Below are 19122 nucleotides of genomic sequence, written 5' to 3' on the forward strand. Positions count from 1 at the left end.
GCAACAGCCACGGCGCAGCCCCGGGCACTGTGGGGCCGGAGCTCCTCCTGCCATCACTCGGCAGAAACGCAGGACGCGGACGGGCCGGTACCGGGAGGGAGGGGCGGGGCACCGCTCCACTACCCCGCTCCCGGGGCTGCCCCGCCCTCCCGTCGGGCGGGGCCTGCCGCGCACCACCGCCTCACGTACCGCACCGCTCCTCCTGCGCTTGCGCGCTGCCTCCCGGAAGCCGGCCACGTCTGCCGGAAGATGGGGCTGCGCTGGCGGGCCCGGCCCGGCGCTTCGCAGTGACCGTTGCCGCCCGGCCCCCCTTCCCCTTCTGCCCCGCCACGACTCTCCTCGGGCCGGGGGGTCTCCCGCGCTGGGAGGAGGTGAGGCCGGGCTGTGCTGAGGCCTCCGCCGCTCCTGAGGGCCGGCGGGTGGGGCCGGGCCGGGCTGGGGGGTGGGGGCGGGGACAGGCGGCCGGTCTAAGAGTGGGCGGGGAGGGGGGGTCAGCGGCTGGCCTGCACATTATCGCCCTCCCGCTCTGCCTCGCCTCCCTCTGCGCTTCACCCTCTGCGCTTCCCCCGAGCTTCCGCTCGGCCGAGGAACCCTCCACAAGCCTGCCCTGGGCTGAAGGAGCCCTTCCCGGGCGCTGGGATGGAGGCACGCGTCGCCTGTGTAGTCTCGCAGGTCTTGGTGCGAGTGAAGGCATGCAGCTGTCTCCCCTGTTGGTGTCACAGAAGGGACACTTGCTGGGGAGGAGTTCCTCCCTCTGGCCCAGATTAGGAATCTGCAGACCAAGCATCTGCAGACCAAGCATCTAAGGCTTTGTTGTTATCTGTGCTTGTAGCAAACATCTGACCACTTCTTTTCCAACTGAGTTTGGTTTTGTCAGGTGCAAGTAGACTTTATTTTCTGTTAGCGTTGCAGGTTAACTAGCAGGCTGGAGGCTCTGTAGTGGGTGCTGATACCAGGAACAGATATGGTGGTCTGATAGCTAAGCCTTGGTTTCGTCTGTTTTCCTCAGAAGTGGATTTGTTTTATTTCCATCAGTTACCAAAACAGCGAAATACCAAGCAAGTAGGAGAAAAGTATTAAAATAATTACAGCACTAATAGGTTAACACAGCAGTTGTTTAGGTAACCCATACATCTTGCCTTATCAACACCAGTCTGACTTCTAATTGTTTTCTTGTCTTTTTCAGCATATGATCCTGAAATTTTAATTTTATAGAGTTTATCAACAGACATCCGTCATGTCTTGGCTTGCTGATCTCGCTGGAAAGGCAGAGGATCTACTCAACAGGGTTGATCAAGGAGCTGCATCGGCTCTGAGCAAAAAAGACACAACAAGTAGCACAGTTTATGATAATAAGAATTTTGATTCTGCCAATGAGTATTCTGAATTGCGCCAGCATACTGGAGAACTGAAATATCAGGCATCATCCAAAGCAGCCTACATCTCCTCAGCAGCTGGTAATATTAAACATCAAAAGGCCACAATTCTAGCAGGAACAGCAAATGTTAAACCAGCACGTAGGACAACTTCAGAGGTTGCTTCTCCAGTAGAAAACGTTTCCACACCCAGAGCTGCCTCACATTTTGTGAGAAGAAAAAAGTCGGAACCTGATGATGAGTTGTTATTTGATTTTCTCAACAGTTCAGAGAAAGAGCCTAATGGAAGGATGGACTCTATAAAAGAGAAGAGCAAGGCACCTGTTCTTCAAAATCACTCTCGGACTTCAAGCATTAGTTCTGTGTCTACCAGTACACAGAGTGCAAAAACTACTGAAGATAATTCCATCAGGAGCCAAAGCAATGGTAGTTAAATAGTATTGAACCTAGAGATATTTAAAACCCAAGTATGTCTAGGGTAAGGCTAGGTAATGAATTTACTGTCACTTCATGAAACATTTGGTGGTGGTAGTAGTATGTTAAATATGTGGAGTACAGCAGGGTCTTTAACATTTTTTCATCACTGTGATAATCTTAGATACCATGCTAATTTGACAAACTGTGTAATTAACACCTAAATCTTTTGTATTCTCAATCTACCTGATTGCTACTGCTTACCTTGACCTCCCTGAGCTATGACATAACCTTGAATCAGCCCCCTTAGAAGCAGAGGCGCTGCTGCATTTGTTTGATCACTCAGAGGCCCTTACCTGTAGTTGCTGTGTAGGAGTGTGAGTCACTTTCACTGGCTGGTAGAAGGTGTTGGCTGTTGCCCAGTGCGCCATGTGAGGTTTCCTCTGTTCTGCCATGGAAGAGGGGTAAGCTGTCAAACTTGCTTGTCCTGAGAGTGGGAAGTTGGATGTGGATAGGCTGGTGTAGAGCTACAGCCACAGGAGAGCTAGATAGATGAAGCCTTCAGGTTTGCCAGGAGTAGTTCATTACTGCAGTCTAAATCCAGATGCCTGAAAGAGCCTCCAGGCCAGGCAGTCAAAAGCTGGGGCTTTTCTCAAGTCAATGCAAAGAAGAACATGACTGGGAAGTGTCACAGAAGCTTGTGTTCTCTATCAGACTATCCAATCTGTACTCAATCCTTGCTGTTGCTGTACTACTTTGCTGTTGTTTATTCTATAAAATTGAAGCAAATGGTTATATTATTTCTTAATAATGTAGTTATACTTCATTATTTGTTCAGTACTTAGGGTGTGTAAAGCATTGTAAATGCCAGCTTTTTACTTACTACATTAAGGACACTGAAAAGTTTTAGATGTAAAAAGGGATCATTTCCAAAGATGTGAATATCTTTGTATTTCTGTGTCTGTAACTTTTCAATAAGGTTTACTACTACTAATCATAATTAAAATATGTTAGACCTGGCTATATGGCCTTGCTCATTGGTGCTTAAGGAAGATACTTGTTTTGCTTAGTATGGCCTGTTAAACTTTCTTCTGAGGATTTTTGACTAGAGTTTGCATTGCGGGCTGCCAAATGAAGCAGCACACAATTATAACATAGAGTTTGAGCATGCTGCTTTCAAAGTTGACTGTATAGATATATCTGTGTCATTTAAATGTTCTGTATAGCATATGTTGAAGTAGCTTATGATACATTAGCTATAGACACAAAAAACATATACTTTGTGCATTGGTATGGATATAATCTAATGTGCTATAAATGGCTAATTTCTTGCTTCATTAATCTGCTGAGTTTTCCAGACAAAGGAATGAGGTTAAATTGTCTGATAATTTGGAAACTGTGTAAATGAATCAAAAGGAAGGAAATTACACTTCTTAGAACTGCTTAAATAGGAAACGGGTTTGAGAAAATGTGGAAGAAATCTTGCTGTCACTGCTGCTGCTGGTCGGTGTGGTGGTGTTCAGAATTATAGTCTGCCCCAGCTCCATGACTCTGGGTGATAGGGGCTGTTGCAATGGTAACAAGGAAGGTGGAGTAGGCTGGTTGGTGATCACAAAGTGAAGTAAATAACACTGTGACAGCTAAACTGCAGTCTTACATAGAATTAGTTGCCGTCTGTCCCCCTGGGTTTTCAGCAGTTACTTGTTTGGGACATACTAAATTCAGAATTAATATTTTTTTGATTGCTTGCTTGTTTGCTCATTGTGTGCCGTGTTGTTTTATCTTAACACTGCTGTAAAGCTTCCAACTATCTGCATGCTGGAATCAAGGCTGTTACAATGGCTGTATCAATTTCACAGGATTAATCCAGCACCCTCTGTGTGGGTTTGTGCATGATGGGGAAAGGCTGTTGGTTCTTCCTTCCCTGTGAGGGACTGTTGTTCAGAATACTGCCAGGAGCTTCTTTACTGTTCTCACTGAGCTTCTAAGATTCAAAAAAACCAAACCAAAAATCTGTCTTTTGATTTCCATAATCTAGAGAACTATAGTTTGTATTGGCAGAAAGCTTTTAACAGTTTGGCAGAGTATATCTACCTTCTGTTTTTTTCATTAGAGAAAGGAGAGATCATGGTTCTGCTTCAAATCACTGCAACTTGATTTCTCCTAGTAAAAGTGCTTTTGAAAAAATATTTTGAGAGAATTATTAATACAGAATTACCAGTTAAATGATGTTTTGACTGAAATTATTCTTAAAATGCTTTTTTACGTAAAGATAATTCAAACATGTAGCTATGTGGCTGAGTTACATATTTAGGTTTGATATCAAAATGACTAAGAATAGTCATTGGGACAGATTTTATAAATATAAAATTTACATCCTCAAAACCAACATCTTAATGGAGTATCAGAATGAGCTTATACTAAAAATTCCCCTAGTTAATTGCTACGTGTATTTAATCTCTTCTGTTACTCTCTCAGCTTTGGAAGACATCTCTTAGCAGCATAGTAATAGAAAATATTAATGTTTTGAATTCCTAAATTTGACATTAATGTAATAAGAAATTTTGTAACTTCCATGTCTTGTCTTGCAGGATTAACAAAAACACTGCATGATGCATGTAAACTGTAAAATAGTCCTATTTTGTGCAAGTCCCTTGGGAGAAGCAGCTCCATGTTCCATTTCAATATAAACTATTTTGATTTTATTGTTGTTGTTATTGTTATTATTTTATATTATGCATTTAACCACTGATGCAGAACATGGAATTGCTGTTTATGTCAAGGCAACTTACAGATACATGTGTTAGTTCTAACTTCCATCTCTCTGTACAGAAACTCCAGACAGTTCAGATTCTGGACTGGGGGCACAAGGGGACAGCGTGAAGGATTCATCACTAAGTGCAGTAACTAATCCTAGCCTTTCAGCTAATGATGATTTCAAATCACATGAGCTATCCAATCTTCGCCTGGAGAATCAGCTGCTGCGGAATGAAGTTCAGTCTTTAAATCAAGAAATGGCTTCGTTAATTCAGAGGTCCAAAGAAACACAAGAAGGTACTGTGGTTTGGAAACTCAACCATAACATATTACTGAAATGCTAGTGAACTAGAAAACAATGCTGTTTCTGTGTTAGTGTTTCATATTTATAATAAAATCTTTCTCCTTAAATTTGCATGTATGACTTACCAAGCACAATTATTCTTGGTTTCAGAATAATGAGTTAGCAGAAACTAAAAGGCTTGTTCAACCACAAAGATAACACAAGTGCTGATTAAAATGGTGCAGCCGAGTTAGTTCCAAAATGTATATCTTATTAAAACAGTGTTAGTAATTGTTATCAGTATTAAAATAATTTTCCTGCATTTTAATTGCTATTGCAAAGTACTTATTTTAAAATTAGTAACTTCCTTTAAATACTTCAAAATCTGACTATCTGGCTGTAGGCTATAATCTCTGATGCCTAGAAACTGACAGTAAAAATATAAAATGTAGTATTTTTGTATGTCTTTGCTAGCTTTTCAAAGCCAGGTGAAATGACAAATATAAAAAATGTGAATATGAATTAAACATGTAAATGATAAAACCTTGAGCAAACTCCTGCTGTTAGGCATACAACAGAAGGACCAAATTTTTTTCAAAGTAACTGTGCGAGTCAGAGAATTTGCATTTCTCTTGAAGTTTAATATGTGATGTTTGATTAAAAACAGAAGCTGCTGTAAGTATTGAGGGATTATTTCAACACTGGTGTATTTTTCTACATTTTTTTAGGTTGAGCTTATTGTCACATTGAGTTGAACTAGGTGCTTTATGCAGAGATTTCCAAAGGCTTGCTTGCACAGGGGTATTCGACAGTAGGCCGTTGCCAGGGGTGGGGCAGGTAAAATTTATCATCTACAGTGTGACACAGAAAGAAATGCCTATTTTGAGATGACTTGCAAAATTTGATGGGCTGTGCTCTGACAGCCAGTATGGGACTTGTTACTTCTTGGTTGTATTTAATTTCTTTCTTCAAAAAATGTGATGTGTGCATCCTGACCATTTACAAGGCCTGGCCATACCTACTTTTATAAACTTCAAAGAGACTTCTTGTTTTGTAGAATTGAACAAATCCCGGGAAAGGGTCGAGAAGTGGAATGTTGACCATTCAAAGAGTGACAGGATGGTTAGAGAACTTCGAGCTCGAGTTGATGATCTGACAGAAGCTGTTGGTGCCAAGGATTCACAGCTAGCTGTGCTGAAAGTACGGTTGCAAGAAGCTGATCAGCTCTTAAGTGCTCGGACAGAAGCTTTGGAAGCATTGCAGAGTGAAAAATCACGGTACTTCATAATTTTATACTTCATAATTCTGCAAACAGTAATAAGTTTGAAAATGCAAGGCAGATAATTTAGTCTCTTTAAGAATAAAAATGTATAAACTAATGGGGAAAGGGATCATATCAAGATATGAAATATGAGGGCTAAAGTCTGCCCCGAGTCCGCTATAACATAGCTGCCAGTGGGAGTAGGGCAAATGAGCATTAAATAGGGGTAGTTGTCACCTAATTATTAAAATCCATTTTGTATGAAGTATTTAGGGTTGTGTCAGAGGCCTGAAGCTGAAGATAGCAAGAAAAATGTTTTTGTCTTGAAAAATACACTTGCTTATCAACAAAAATGAAGACTTTTCTGACTTATCTCAGTGCTGGGATACGAATTGGCATTGGATACTGTAGAATATAGGACAGGGAGGAGATGCATGAGTCATTAACTCCAGGTCTCACACCTGTAGCCAGCCATATACAATAATTTCCTGGGTAAATTTTCAAAGCTAGTCTGAAAACCAGGTAGTTGTATTTCTACCTGAAAATCACACTAGATTTCTTCTTCTTCAATTAATATGTTTACTGCTCTTTCAGGATAATACAAGACCACAGTGAAGGGAGCAGTTTGCAAAATCAAGCCCTTCAAACTCTTCAGGAGAGGCTGCGTGATGCAGACTCCGCACTCAAGCGAGAGCAAGAAAGTTACAAACAAATGCAGGTTAGACATGAAGAGTAAGGAAGGGTTTCACACTCTACTTTTGAGATCAAATCTGTGAGATTCAAACTGCTCTCTCTTGCCCTTAACTTCAGTTCCTGTTCAGGGTACTAAGTGCTTGGAGGGATGTGCTGTCTGCTGCACTAAGTATCCTTGTGATGCTAGTTTACTTTTTATGCTATTTTGAAAGCTTTGTGATGCAAAAGTTTTTGAGGATTAATGCTGATGAGTTTTACTGTTTTTTTTCATGCTAACTTCAATGTTAAAATGTGCTTTAAAACTAAATCAGTGATCAGTTCAATTTTCCATGCTATGTTGTTACACAACAAATTGTTACACAATTTTAACATGTAATCTTAAGAGTATTAATATGGATGATTACTTCTGTGGGAAAGATGTGCGTACATCATTGCTAGAAACTGCTTTCCACACTTAGCTTGGCCTTTGTTATGTATAATAGTATCTTTGAAAATCTTTATCAGAGCATCTGTTTTTTTAAAGTACATCAAAATATGGCAGACTGCATTCGATAATATTTCTTGAGGGGAAAGCTTGCTTTTTGTTTACCAGATAAACATAAATGATAGGAGGATTGTTATTCCCTCGCTTTGCCTGGTGAGGGAAAGAAATGCATATTTTTACTGATATTATTTAGCACTTGCTTAAGCAAGCAGGGCTTCTTTCCTCATCTTTAAGTTGGAGGTGATAGATATGATGTGGTGTATCATGTGTAGTTGCTTTTAAACTTTCTTTTTTCCTTTCTAGGTTAGAGTTGAGACTGTGTTTAAACGCAAAGTATTGTTTCTTTGTTGCTAATAGAATGAGTTCGCGACTCGTCTAAGTAAAATGGAAGCAGAACGTCAGAACTTGGCAGAAGGGATAACTGTAGCAGAAAGAAAGTATTTAGATGAGAAGAGGCGAGCTGATGAGCTTCAGCAGCAAGTCAAAGTAACTAAAAACCACCTAGAATCTGCAAAACAGGAACTGACAGACTATAAGCAGAAAGCTACTCGCATACTCCAAGTAAGCATTCCTGTAAAGAAATCCAGTTTGATTTGTACACTTAACTTTTTTAAGGTGTTGTGCTTCAAATAATCTGATTTGTGGGGTTTTTTTTGTGTGGCCTGTAATATATTTTGGGGTGTATCTATAATAATACATATACAGAACAGCTACCAGTCTGCATTTTCTAAATTTAAGTTTACAGATTGAGTTAAGTAATTGGAATGTAAGTTCAGGTCCTGCGCTTAAAGAAAAATCCAAGTGAACCATTGCACTTACTGTGCGATACCTGTCAGCGTGCTCCGCATCCAAGAGTCCAGTCGTAGGCAGACAGATGAATAGATGCAATCTACAATTTGTTCCACACCTAGTGTTCTGGAGTCAAGAATATTGCTCTGTTCAGCTTGAGGCTAAAGCACATCATATAATGGATACTATGTGTAAACCAAAGAAATTATTTTTATATATTCTGAAAGGTTGCACATGATCAGCATTATATAAACAATGGTAAAATCAGGTCTTTTGTGCAGAGTTCTATGCTACTTCAGTTGTCAAAGATACCAAATCCAAATGTGGTCAATTTTAGTCTTGATTATAAGTTAGCAAAAGTTGAAGATAAAGGGGTCTGTTTAGAATAATTAATTTAGTCTGATATCCAAGGACAGGTTTTAAATCATCTTGATAAATACAAAATGCATGAGATCAGAAGTCAATGTCAAGCTAACGTTAGGTTAACTCTGAATAAAATGGTTCATCCTTTTTCCCAGAATAGTTACTGGTGTATTTGTCTCTTATTTGGCTTTGTTGGCAGGAGGAAGGATGGACTGAAAGGGGGTCAGTTTTGTCTTTAGTCTTTGTTAGTTGGTCTCTTTCTTTGCTCTTACGGGAGCTGGAAAGCCAAAATTGTTATCCATGACATGTTTAACATTCCAGGCACTTCTAAAGAAAATAGCTGTACTCTTCCTCAGTTAGCACAGGCTCATGGCATACAGGAAGTCAGAAAAGTTATCAGTAAGGGGAGGCATTTTCATTCCAAAATATGTAGGGTCATTATTAACTTGTCTAAAAGATCAGATAAAGCAGTTCTTTTACTGTATGTTTATATTTGAATTCTAGAGCAAAGTAATTTTGGCATATTTTAGTTGAACACTTGTTAAATACTGCAATAAATAATACTTCGATTTATTGTTTCAGTCTAAAGAAAAGTTGATAAACAGCTTAAAAGAAGGCTCTGGTATTGAAGGCCTGGATAGCAACACTGCAAGCACAATGGAATTAGAAGAACTGAGACATGAGCGAGACTCTCAGAGAGAAGAAATACAAAAACTAATGGGGCAAATACAACAGATGAGAACAGAGCTGCAGGTAGCTATGGTTATGTACACATGTATTTGTAGTTAACCATGCACAAAGGACAGTTTTCTTGTATACTTTAGGGCTGTTGCTTCTAGTGTTTATTTGACCTAGTATTAAAATAAGCCAACTTTTGCTCAAGCTGAGGCAAGTGCTTATTGATACCCAATTTCTTCCTGTGTTCTCTCTCACCACTTCAGGTCATGTGGGAGGAATACTATAGATACCACTTCTCTCTTCCCTCACTACTGTGTGCTCCTATGAGGGAAGCATTCCTTTCCAAACAAGCATGGTGATTTCTGAGAGATCACCTGTATCCTTCTGCAAGGGCTACTAATCCTTGAAGCAGCTGTAATCCAAGTCGTCTGCTGGCAGAATTGACTCAAGCCAGCCATCGCACGCAAGACTAGTTTACACAGTTTTAGCCTGTAGATAGTAGAATGGAAGAAGTGGAAGCTTTTCATTTTCACAGAATGCATTTATTTTATTACTATTTTAGTAAAAATACTCTGTATAAAATGGCTAAATGTCATTTATTCAATACACCCTCACCTTCATTTTTCTTTGAAGCAATATTACAGGTACAACTTTTTTTTGCTGTTAACTATGACAGGTTGCAACATTGCTTGAATATCAGTGAAATGGTAACATTTCTGTTCATTTCAGGATATGGAGACTCAGCAGGTAAGTGAAGCTGAGTCAGTGAGAGAGCAGCTTCAAGACCTACAAGAGCAAATAGCAGCACATAAAATGGCCAAGCAAGAGGCAGAAGCTGAACTAGAGCGGCAAAAACAGGTAAGGAATTCTTGAAAGTGGATTGGTCTTATTTTAGGCCCCATGTGATGTCATCTCTAAAGCATTTGGCTTAATATGAGAGTAACTTATACAGTATTTAGGTTGTTTTTTGTCTAGTATTCCCAAGATATCACCAAAACCTAATGAATATCACTAGGCCAAGTGAAGTGCAACCAGTACCAAGCAATGGACAGGGCTTTCTGGATACTCCTGATAAACAGAGATCTCGCTGATACATTAAAGAATAAACATGACCCTAGGAAGTGCACAAAATTAATCATAATCTTAAATTTTATTCAGCAGGGGAACAATCAAACAATAAGAGCTCAATTGCTCAATTACTACATAAGATGTACCTAGTAAGCCTATGTTGTTGTAGTATGAATTCATAGGGTTTTTTTAATCCACTTATTACTCAATTCTGAATCTAAATGTTGTTACTTCCAAACTGCTCTGTAAGACAAGTTGCTGATAGAATTGTATTAATTTTGTCAGATTATGTCATCTTTACAAGCAAACTTCCCCTTGATTTAAGCAGTTTTGTGATAGAAAGAGGGAGAAATAGGAAAACTCATATTTCATGTGAACAAACTTATTATTCAGTAGAAATCAGACAAATGCTTTGTACCCTATTAAAAAATTTCTCTGTAAGAAAAAGCTCGTGTAAAGAGAATTAACAATGAGGAAAGCAGGAGAGTACACTGTATCTGCTAGGAACAATTTATCTTATAGGATTATCTGTCCTTCCAGAAATTGCATTTTAATGAGATGCTAGCAGCTTGAACTAATTAAAAGGCAGAAGTCGAGGTCTGCTCTTGATGGATAGCTGATGTTTATTTTCTCAAAGCAGATGGTAGATGGTATTTTGTTACTCCTGCCCTTCTGAGGGGTACACTTTAAATCAATACTACATATAGAAAAAGTGAGGCGAATTTTTTTTAAAAAAGGCACTATCAGTTATTACAGAAACTGAAGTATTCCTTTTGATGAGAAATTTACATGTGCTTTTAAAGTAATAGTGTGTGTTAATACAACAGACTAGTTGTATTAAGTATCTGGGCATTATTTTAATTATTGCCGTAAGGTTTCTGAGACTGAAGACGGGAAATAAGTAAAGGAGTTATTTCTTGTACATCTGATGGTTTCAAGGGAGAATAGGATTATCTGTTTTCTGTAGCAATTGACAGCTGAAGAGATACAGTGATTAGAAGACTGTCTTAATTTAAAAGATAATCACAGCAGATCTTTAAGTCGAAGTTAAAATAGCCACTAAATAATGGGAGTAACAAAATCTAGGGCTAGATTTGATGTTCAGTAAGTTGTCCCTTACTAATATTCCTTCCCCTTTAACATCTGTTACGTTAATTTATCCTAAACTTTAAAGATCTGTGTCATACAAAATTATAGATAGATATGCCAAGGGTTTTTAAACAACTTTCTTGGATTGCTGGGTTTATTTTAGGAGTACAGATTCCCCCTCAAAGTATTTCCTAATTGTTTAAGTTACAATATTGATGTTGTTTCAAGATAGCAATATAATAAACAGTGAGAGTATAAGGAAGATAAATCATGCTCCCAATGAAATTGTGTGACTTGTAGTAAACTAGTCTGGTTTAATATTTATATTAGGTCAGTCTCTACAAAAGAATTTAAGTCTTATAGGTTGTCTTCATACTCAGCTGTCCTCCCTCCCAGCCCCCATCCTAGCCAGACACTTAACTAAGCTTAAATTCTAGTTTATATCTGATCACAGTGTATTGCCTTCTTGTGTTCTGCTGTGAAACTCTAGATAAGAGAATGTCTTTCAAAATACATATGTATAAAATCTTTTATTTGTGATTGTGATACATTCTATAGGAACTCCATTATGCTGAAGAAGAATTGTATCGAACAAAGAGTACTTTGCAAAGCAGAATAAAAGACAGAGAGGAAGAAATTCAGAAGCTCAGAAATCAGGTACTGTGTGCGAATAGAAAATAACTTTATCACCCTCAGTTATGAGAGCAGTGATGAGAGCTACTAATTCAATTAAACTGTACAAAAGAAGCATAAATTTTCTCTTCTAATGAGTTACAGTGTACTTGTTTTCAATACAGAGTAGAGTTTTAAGTGGAGAGGGTACAAGAAGTGAACCATGAAGTAGTAAATAACCTAATTTATAATTGCATGTGCTTTTGTCTTCAGGGGAGAAAGAAAAAAAAAATCAATCTGTGTCCCACCTAGACCTGATGGGGTGTTGCTGGATCCACATTCTTTTCGAAAACTAGGAAAAGTCATTGGTGCTTGGTTAGGTCATCATGATTTCTGCAAAGGTCCTTTTAAGTGGGCGTAAGAACATAAGTAATGTCCTACAGACTCAGTGATCCATCTAGGCCACTGTTCTATCCTGGACAGTGGCAATGGGGCCAGCATACGAGCCTGGCCGCTTTCTTCACTCCCTCGTACCTGCTCAGCATCGGCAGTTGAATTAGGGACTTTAGTGTTTAAGTCCCTATTAAGTCCCACCAGTATGTTTATGGACCTATTTTCCTTGAATCAATCTAATCCGTTTTGGAACCTTCTGATACTTGTCAGCCCCCACAGCCTCCTTGGGCAGCATGAAGGCATAGGCCTCGTTTTGTGTAAATTTTTGTAGCTTAATGAAAAATAGTCTATATGTAGAGAAATTGATAGTCTAGAGTCAACTATGGTCAGCTGTACAGTTACAGTGTCATCAGATTTGGAAACTCTCGTGTTGTGATACAAATTTCTTTAGTCTGTTGATGGATGATTTTTCTGGTAATATTGGCTTCAGGACTACCTGCACCTGCCCTGGTGCATTGTATCTAATTTGTATTTTCAATATCTCACTGCCTCTGGTTCCTGCTGATTCTGTTTTTTCATCACTGAAGCTACGTCTTTGTGGTATATGATGCTACAAGTGGCTGAGGTCCAAGGCTGTAGCGAATAGACAAGCTATTGCACATATGGCTAATCTGGAGATTCCCATTTACTTTAAACATTTTCTGCAAATTAAATGACATGATCCATGTCTTGATTTGCTGTCCTTGCAGTTTCTATTTGATAGTACAATCATGTTTTCTGCCTCAGTGCTCCTCAATTCTTCTGCAACGTATCCTGCATTTTCACCATTTTCATTCAAGCTTTCCTGTAGAATGGCATCAGATTCTTCCAGTTTGTACTGAGTTTTTCCTTCCTCACTTGAAAACATTTTACGTACTTGTTTTGTGAAGTTGCAAGTATAATAGCCAGACTGGATTATCTTGCTATTGTCTTGCCTACCATTTAAACAGCTCTGAGACATAGCACTGATTTTTGTGATCAAACTTATGATTATACAGAAATGTTCATATGATTAGAGGTGGAAAACATAGGAATATGCTTTTACATAGAGTTTCTTTTTCCATGTAAAATCTTGTTTTAGCAATTGTCAAAATCAAGTTTCTTCTTTATTGTTCTCTTTAGTGATCATTTTGAAAGGGTTATCCCATAAAAATGAGATGCAGTAACTTGGTTCTTGGAGGACTTGGATTTTTTAGTGTTTTGTAATAGGTCAGTTGGTCAGACTTTGAACTTATTCTGATTTTTGTCTTTGCTTTGTTTTTCAGCTCACAAACAAGGCTCTAAGTAGTAGTAGTCAGACAGAATTAGAAAACCGTCTTCATCAGCTGACAGAAACACTAATTCAGAAGCAAACCATGTTAGAGAGCCTGAGCACAGAGAAAAACTCACTTGTCTATCAACTGGAACGACTTGAGCAACAGCTGAAGGCTATCCAAGGCACTAGTACTAATGGACCTTCCATTAATATGGCAGGCATGGATGGTGCTGAAGGTAAATAAGGAAATACAATACTTAAAACTCTGTCCTTCCTGCAGTTTGGGCTTTGATATTTTTTAATGCCTTTCCCTGAAAGTCTGAGCTCGTAAGGAAAAAAACAAATGCTGAAAATACGCAGCTTATGCCAGAGACCTTGTCAATAGCAGCCAGCATAGTAAAAAGTAGTTAAGTAGATGCTCCTTTTTGTGTGTAAAGGACTTTAAGTAAACTTAATAAAGCCAATTTCATCTTTAATTCTCAATATTATGGCACTATTGGAACAATCATATTTACAAATCCTGTCACAGGTGCAAATGAATCTGTATTTTAGTGTTTAAGCTGAATGTCAGAAGCAGGATGTAAGCCTTCCTTTCTAAAAAGGGTTTGGTAGGTGAGCAAGAACGGGATACTTCCTTTTGAGAGTTGATCAGAGTTCTGGCTGAAATCAATTTCCTCCTTGCTTTCTGTTTTTCTTGAAAAGCAGCTTAAAATATGGTGCTTCTGCTGAGGTTGGTTTGTGTGTACTATGTAGCAATCATTCTGTATCTCTAGGAGAACCTCAGCAGTTGATCCATGGTTTTGAGATGTTACTTTTCAGAGTCAAAGTTTGTAATTTTGTACATATGGTAAGTAACTTTAAAAGCAATGGACAATTACTAAAAGGTGTAAAATGACAATCTGGACTTTTGTTTCTCTGCTTATGAAAGACTTTTAAAGAAATAAGGCATGAGAACATGCAAATTTGAAATACATTGTATTTTGGCTTGTTTTTTAAGTAACTTCATTAAGCTTAGGTGTAGTTGCACAAAGGTAATATCTGAGAATCTTTTTTTTAAAAAAAGTTGATGCATAGTGAAAATGTAAATAAAGTAGAAATTTTTGGAAAATACAAGTTAGTGTCAGAAATGCTATTGAAGTTTTACTGTATGAGAAGTAAAAGCAAATGGAGAGACTGTGACAGTATCAAACCCATCATTTTACACACCTAATAGAATTCTTATTACATGATAAATTGAATATCAAGATGTCCATCTAGTGAACTAAAACAAAATCGAAGAAACATTAGACTGGCTTGTAAGTTTATCAAGAATCCTGCCCTCAAAACACATTCCTCTGCCCCCCCAGCAAAATGGCACTAACAAATCAGATTATTCACTATTTTTATATTATTTTATGTACCTTTTTTACTTGTTATGGATTTGTTTTACTTAAACAACAACCTAGCTGCTTTTAGACTAATGAGATTTTTTGCTTTTTCTCCCTTCAAATAGGTGCTCGTATGCGTAATGTTCCTGTCCTGTTCGGTGACGTGGATACTAGCATGGCAGGAATGTATGGGAGAGTTCGCAAAGCTGCCAGTAGCATAGATCAGTTTAGGTAAGGGAATACATTTTGTAATTGGTGGAATCCTTTTACAGTTTTCAAGTGGCACACCTTCTGTTTTGAATTGCTTCTATGTAAAAAGCTCACTTGTGCTTTCCTATGATATTAATATCCTTGGGCTTTTGCAAATTCTAGTAAATTATTTAAACAAGGCTCTTGTAGACGTTGAAACAAGAGAATCACTAAACTATGTACAAAAAACCCTATCTTTCTCATTTCCATCTTTGACCTCTTTTACTTTCAGAGGCTTTGACTGTGTCTGTGATAAACACTAAGTGTATTTGTGGGGGAGCATCATATGTATTATTTTACTCCTGTTTAGGTGTCCTGATGAAGACAAGATTCTGGTTCTGACCCAGGGCAGCTGTTTACCTTGAAAGATAATCTGTTTGAGGAATGAGTAAACAAAAATCATTCTGGATCCAGCAAAAGACTTGCTTTGATCCCTTTTCTGAGCAGTTAGGTTAATTGTCAATATTCACAATAAACGCCTGCTCCGAAACTTGAATCAAATACCAATAGAAAACAAAATCAGGAAATACTTCTTAATGCTTTAAAAGCAAGATACCTTGATAGAAAAATCCTTTATGCTTCCATGGTACTTTAATTTCCTTGTGATGAATATCAGGATTTCAGTGATTGGGAGCTGTTATATGTGATGTTTTAATACTAAACTTCATTTGGCAGTATCATACTTGCTTCAGTACGTGCATGGGTTTTTTTAACAGATGTCACTGAGCACACATCTAATGCAGCATGCTTTGTAGCACTGTAGCAGTAAACTTGGCAAACCCGTCTCTTTTTCATCTGATCAAATATAAGCATGGTAGTGATCTATCATTTTTTTCAAAGAAATCCAGGGTTTTAGTTGCTTAAATTTTTTGAAAGATTCATGACGGCTCTCGAGAACAAAATTTGACAAATATCTAGCATATTTGTGAGTTTTAAAATACCTGTACAAGTTTTGAGTCTTAGCTCTTTCACGAACTCCGACCCTAGCATATAACAGAGAAACTTAGAATATGTTTTATGGTCTGAATTCTGAATTTTCTCACTACATCTGATGTCTTGAATACATGAAGTAAAATTCAAGTCAGAAACAAAGCCATGTGTGTCACATCAGCTGATGTTTATGAGTTTGTGGCGACTGGAATGAGAGGAGCAGGATTTTATTACTTAGTGCTAACTTGAGTGTTTTGTTTTTCTCTTGTGTAGCATTCGGCTGGGAATCTTTCTAAGGCGGTACCCCATAGCAAGAGTCTTTGTAATCATTTACATGGTGAGTAAACTTTCTTTAGAGAGTAAGGAGTTTAGTGCAAGATTTCTATAGCCAGTTGATATAATACTTCTTAAATTGCAAGATGTTTGGTGTTCAAAAGGCTATATAATTAACTTCAACAACTCAGTGTATTTTTTTGTAAAGCAGACTAAGTAGTACTTACATAACAGTATTTTGGAGTCACGTTGCTTGGCAGTTTTCAGTTTTTCCTAGCAATCTTAAAGACATTTATGTAACTACCATTTAAAAGTCTGTAAAAGTAGAGTTTTAGTACTGAAATACAGACTCATAGTGACCTGTTGCCACAGTTAACCTACCACACCTGTGTGCACTGCATTTAGGAAAATTACATCTGTTGCAGCTTTTTTAATATTTGGTGTTTCACCTTTTGTTCAGTGACTAATAATCACACTTCTCTAGTAGCTGAAAAAGCAGCAGGAAAAGTTTTTCTTGCTAGACTTAAATAGTAAAAAGTTGCTCATCCATACCAGGTGAGATTGTCAGACTTGCAACTGATAAAAATTAAATTCCTCTGTTTTCCACTGGAGGGCAGATGTCTGTCAGTTTGTGTGAGCTCTGGTAAGGTAGGTGTGCAGTCTACCCTGCTTGGAAATACTCCACTAGTTGAGCCTTTGAGTCTTTGAAATGAAAAAAAAAAATGGTGCTTGAGAAGGCATAATGGTTCTTCTGAACAGAGTTTCTGAGAACAGCTGTCGCTATTTTGGGATATAAAGCAGACAGACACACATGAATAAAGGAAACGACAGCTTCCCCCTCCAATTGCTTCTCCCAGCCTGTTAGGTACTGGAAGGAACAGGACTGTTTAATTCCTAACGTCTCTCTTCCTGTTCGTGGCTTAGACTTATCAATAAAATGCTTTGTACCAGAGCACTGAAGACTGCTACCACCTAAGCTGCTGTCTGAAGTGAAACTCAATGATGGTTGCAGAGGAGCTATGTGCTGGGCAGTCAGTGGCAGTTACCATTTTTCAGCTTGAACCTTAATTATGACTATTATGACTTGATTTGTTGTTTTAAAGGAAATATGGTTTAGGTACTCTGTCAGTTATCTCCCTCGTTGCACCCCCAGCAGCTTCTCTTCTAATTGGATAGTTTCAGCCAAATTTGAATAAGAATTAGCATTCCTTAAATGTTAATAAAAATGCCTCAGATCAGTGCCTGTGGTAAGGAAAGCACAACTCAGCTCTTTTACACGGTTTAGTATGGTATCAGCCAATTGGCACAGGCATGGTGGCTTACCAGTCACTCTAGGCGGATCACATAAGGTACTTGCTGGGGGCTGGATGTCAGAGAGAACAGCTGCAGTTACTGGGGATTGGAGGGAAACTAAGCCAGAGGACATAAATCCATAGGAAACCAGGCTGCTTTAGTTTTGCTGTTTGTGTAAAATCTTTAGTTTTCTGCAAATGGCTTCTTCAGAATCTGACTCTGCATTTCATCATGCAAATAAGAATTCTTTTTTTAGGAGTATCTGAATAATATGAAAAATATTTAATCAAAACTTTTCTACAAAACTAGGTTTTATTAGCTCTCACTGAGAGTTCTCATACTTACTGCTGCTGTGAACGATGATTGTCAGTGCTGATAAGTTAGTTCTTTCTTTTCTTTTCCCAGGCATTGCTTCACCTCTGGGTCATGATTGTTCTACTTACCTACACCCCAGAAATGCATCATGACAGTCCCAGTGGCAGATAGACTGAGACAAGACCACATGCTGTGCTAATGTAATTCGGACTGCCAGGGTCTTTAGAATAATCAGTCCTCCAGTATCAGCAAACTTTTCCTCGTGGTTTTTAGGAAGAATGAAAACCATCAAGCCTGTTTTATCACTACTTTTCAAATACGTGTATAATACTATGTAGCTTTTTCAGTTTACCTAAAGGAGTGTCACTTTCCTAGAGAAATACAGCTATTAAGTTAAGCTATGGCTGGCCTTTACGTTTTACGTAGACCTTCTGTTGGTTAGTGTAAAAGATAAGGGTGGCACCTACTTAGAAATGCAAGGATTTCTGAAATTACAGACGCATATGATACAAGCTCTTTTAGATCATACTGGATGTGGGCTATGGTCAGGTAATAAACTGTACTTAGCAATTGAAATAAACTTTATTCTTTCAGGTTTCTTTCAGTCTGCTTTTGCACTTCTGTTTTTAACTTTGTAAATTGTAGGCTTTTCCTTAACATGTTAAACTGAAAAAAGGACAATGGATTGGTGCAATATCTCTCTGTAAATAAGTTTAAAAATAAAATATTATGCATTCTTCTTAGCTTTGTACTTCTAGTGCAACAGATGTATCTTCTCTACCAGCTGAATAGTGGCACTGCCTATTTAAAGGCTTGTATTTTAGCTTTATCAGAGAAAGAGATGGTTTTGAGAAAGAAGGTTCAAACTCTTTAGAAATAATGGTGTTTCTCTTTGCACTTGAAATTTATACATTTTAACTGCATTTTCTTATACCTGTCTCATTACTACGTGACTTAATCAGATCTTATATTTGGGTACTTAATTAAAGCTATTTCTCTACAAAATCTATCAAAACATCAAAGATTTCTTGTTTCTAAACACCAAATAAACTAATAAACAAACCTCATCAAATATTTATCGTAAACACCATAATACCAAACGAAACCTGCTATAACAGTTCTATCGTTAGACCGTGGCATT

At 38.1% G+C, this 19122-nt stretch overlaps 1 protein-coding gene across 1 annotated transcript; it reads left to right on the forward strand.

The window, feature by feature from the left end:
- Positions 1–219: 219 nt before the first annotated feature.
- GOLGA5 (golgin A5) lies at positions 220–18580 on the forward strand. The gene is made up of 13 exons (XM_075103749.1): positions 220–371; positions 1187–1802; positions 4623–4844; positions 5888–6107; positions 6686–6809; positions 7626–7829; positions 9003–9173; positions 9828–9956; positions 11814–11912; positions 13565–13790; positions 15047–15152; positions 16374–16437; positions 18072–18580. The coding sequence occupies exons 2-13, from the start codon at positions 1238–1240 to the stop codon at positions 18150–18152; spliced, it is 2211 nt and encodes a 736-aa protein (XP_074959850.1). The 5' UTR covers positions 220–371; positions 1187–1237; the 3' UTR covers positions 18153–18580.
- The last annotated feature ends 542 nt before the right edge of the window (positions 18581–19122 follow it).

Source organism: Phalacrocorax aristotelis, chromosome 9 (assembly GCF_949628215.1).
Source record: "Phalacrocorax aristotelis chromosome 9, bGulAri2.1, whole genome shotgun sequence".
NCBI lineage: Eukaryota > Metazoa > Chordata > Aves > Suliformes > Phalacrocoracidae > Phalacrocorax > Phalacrocorax aristotelis.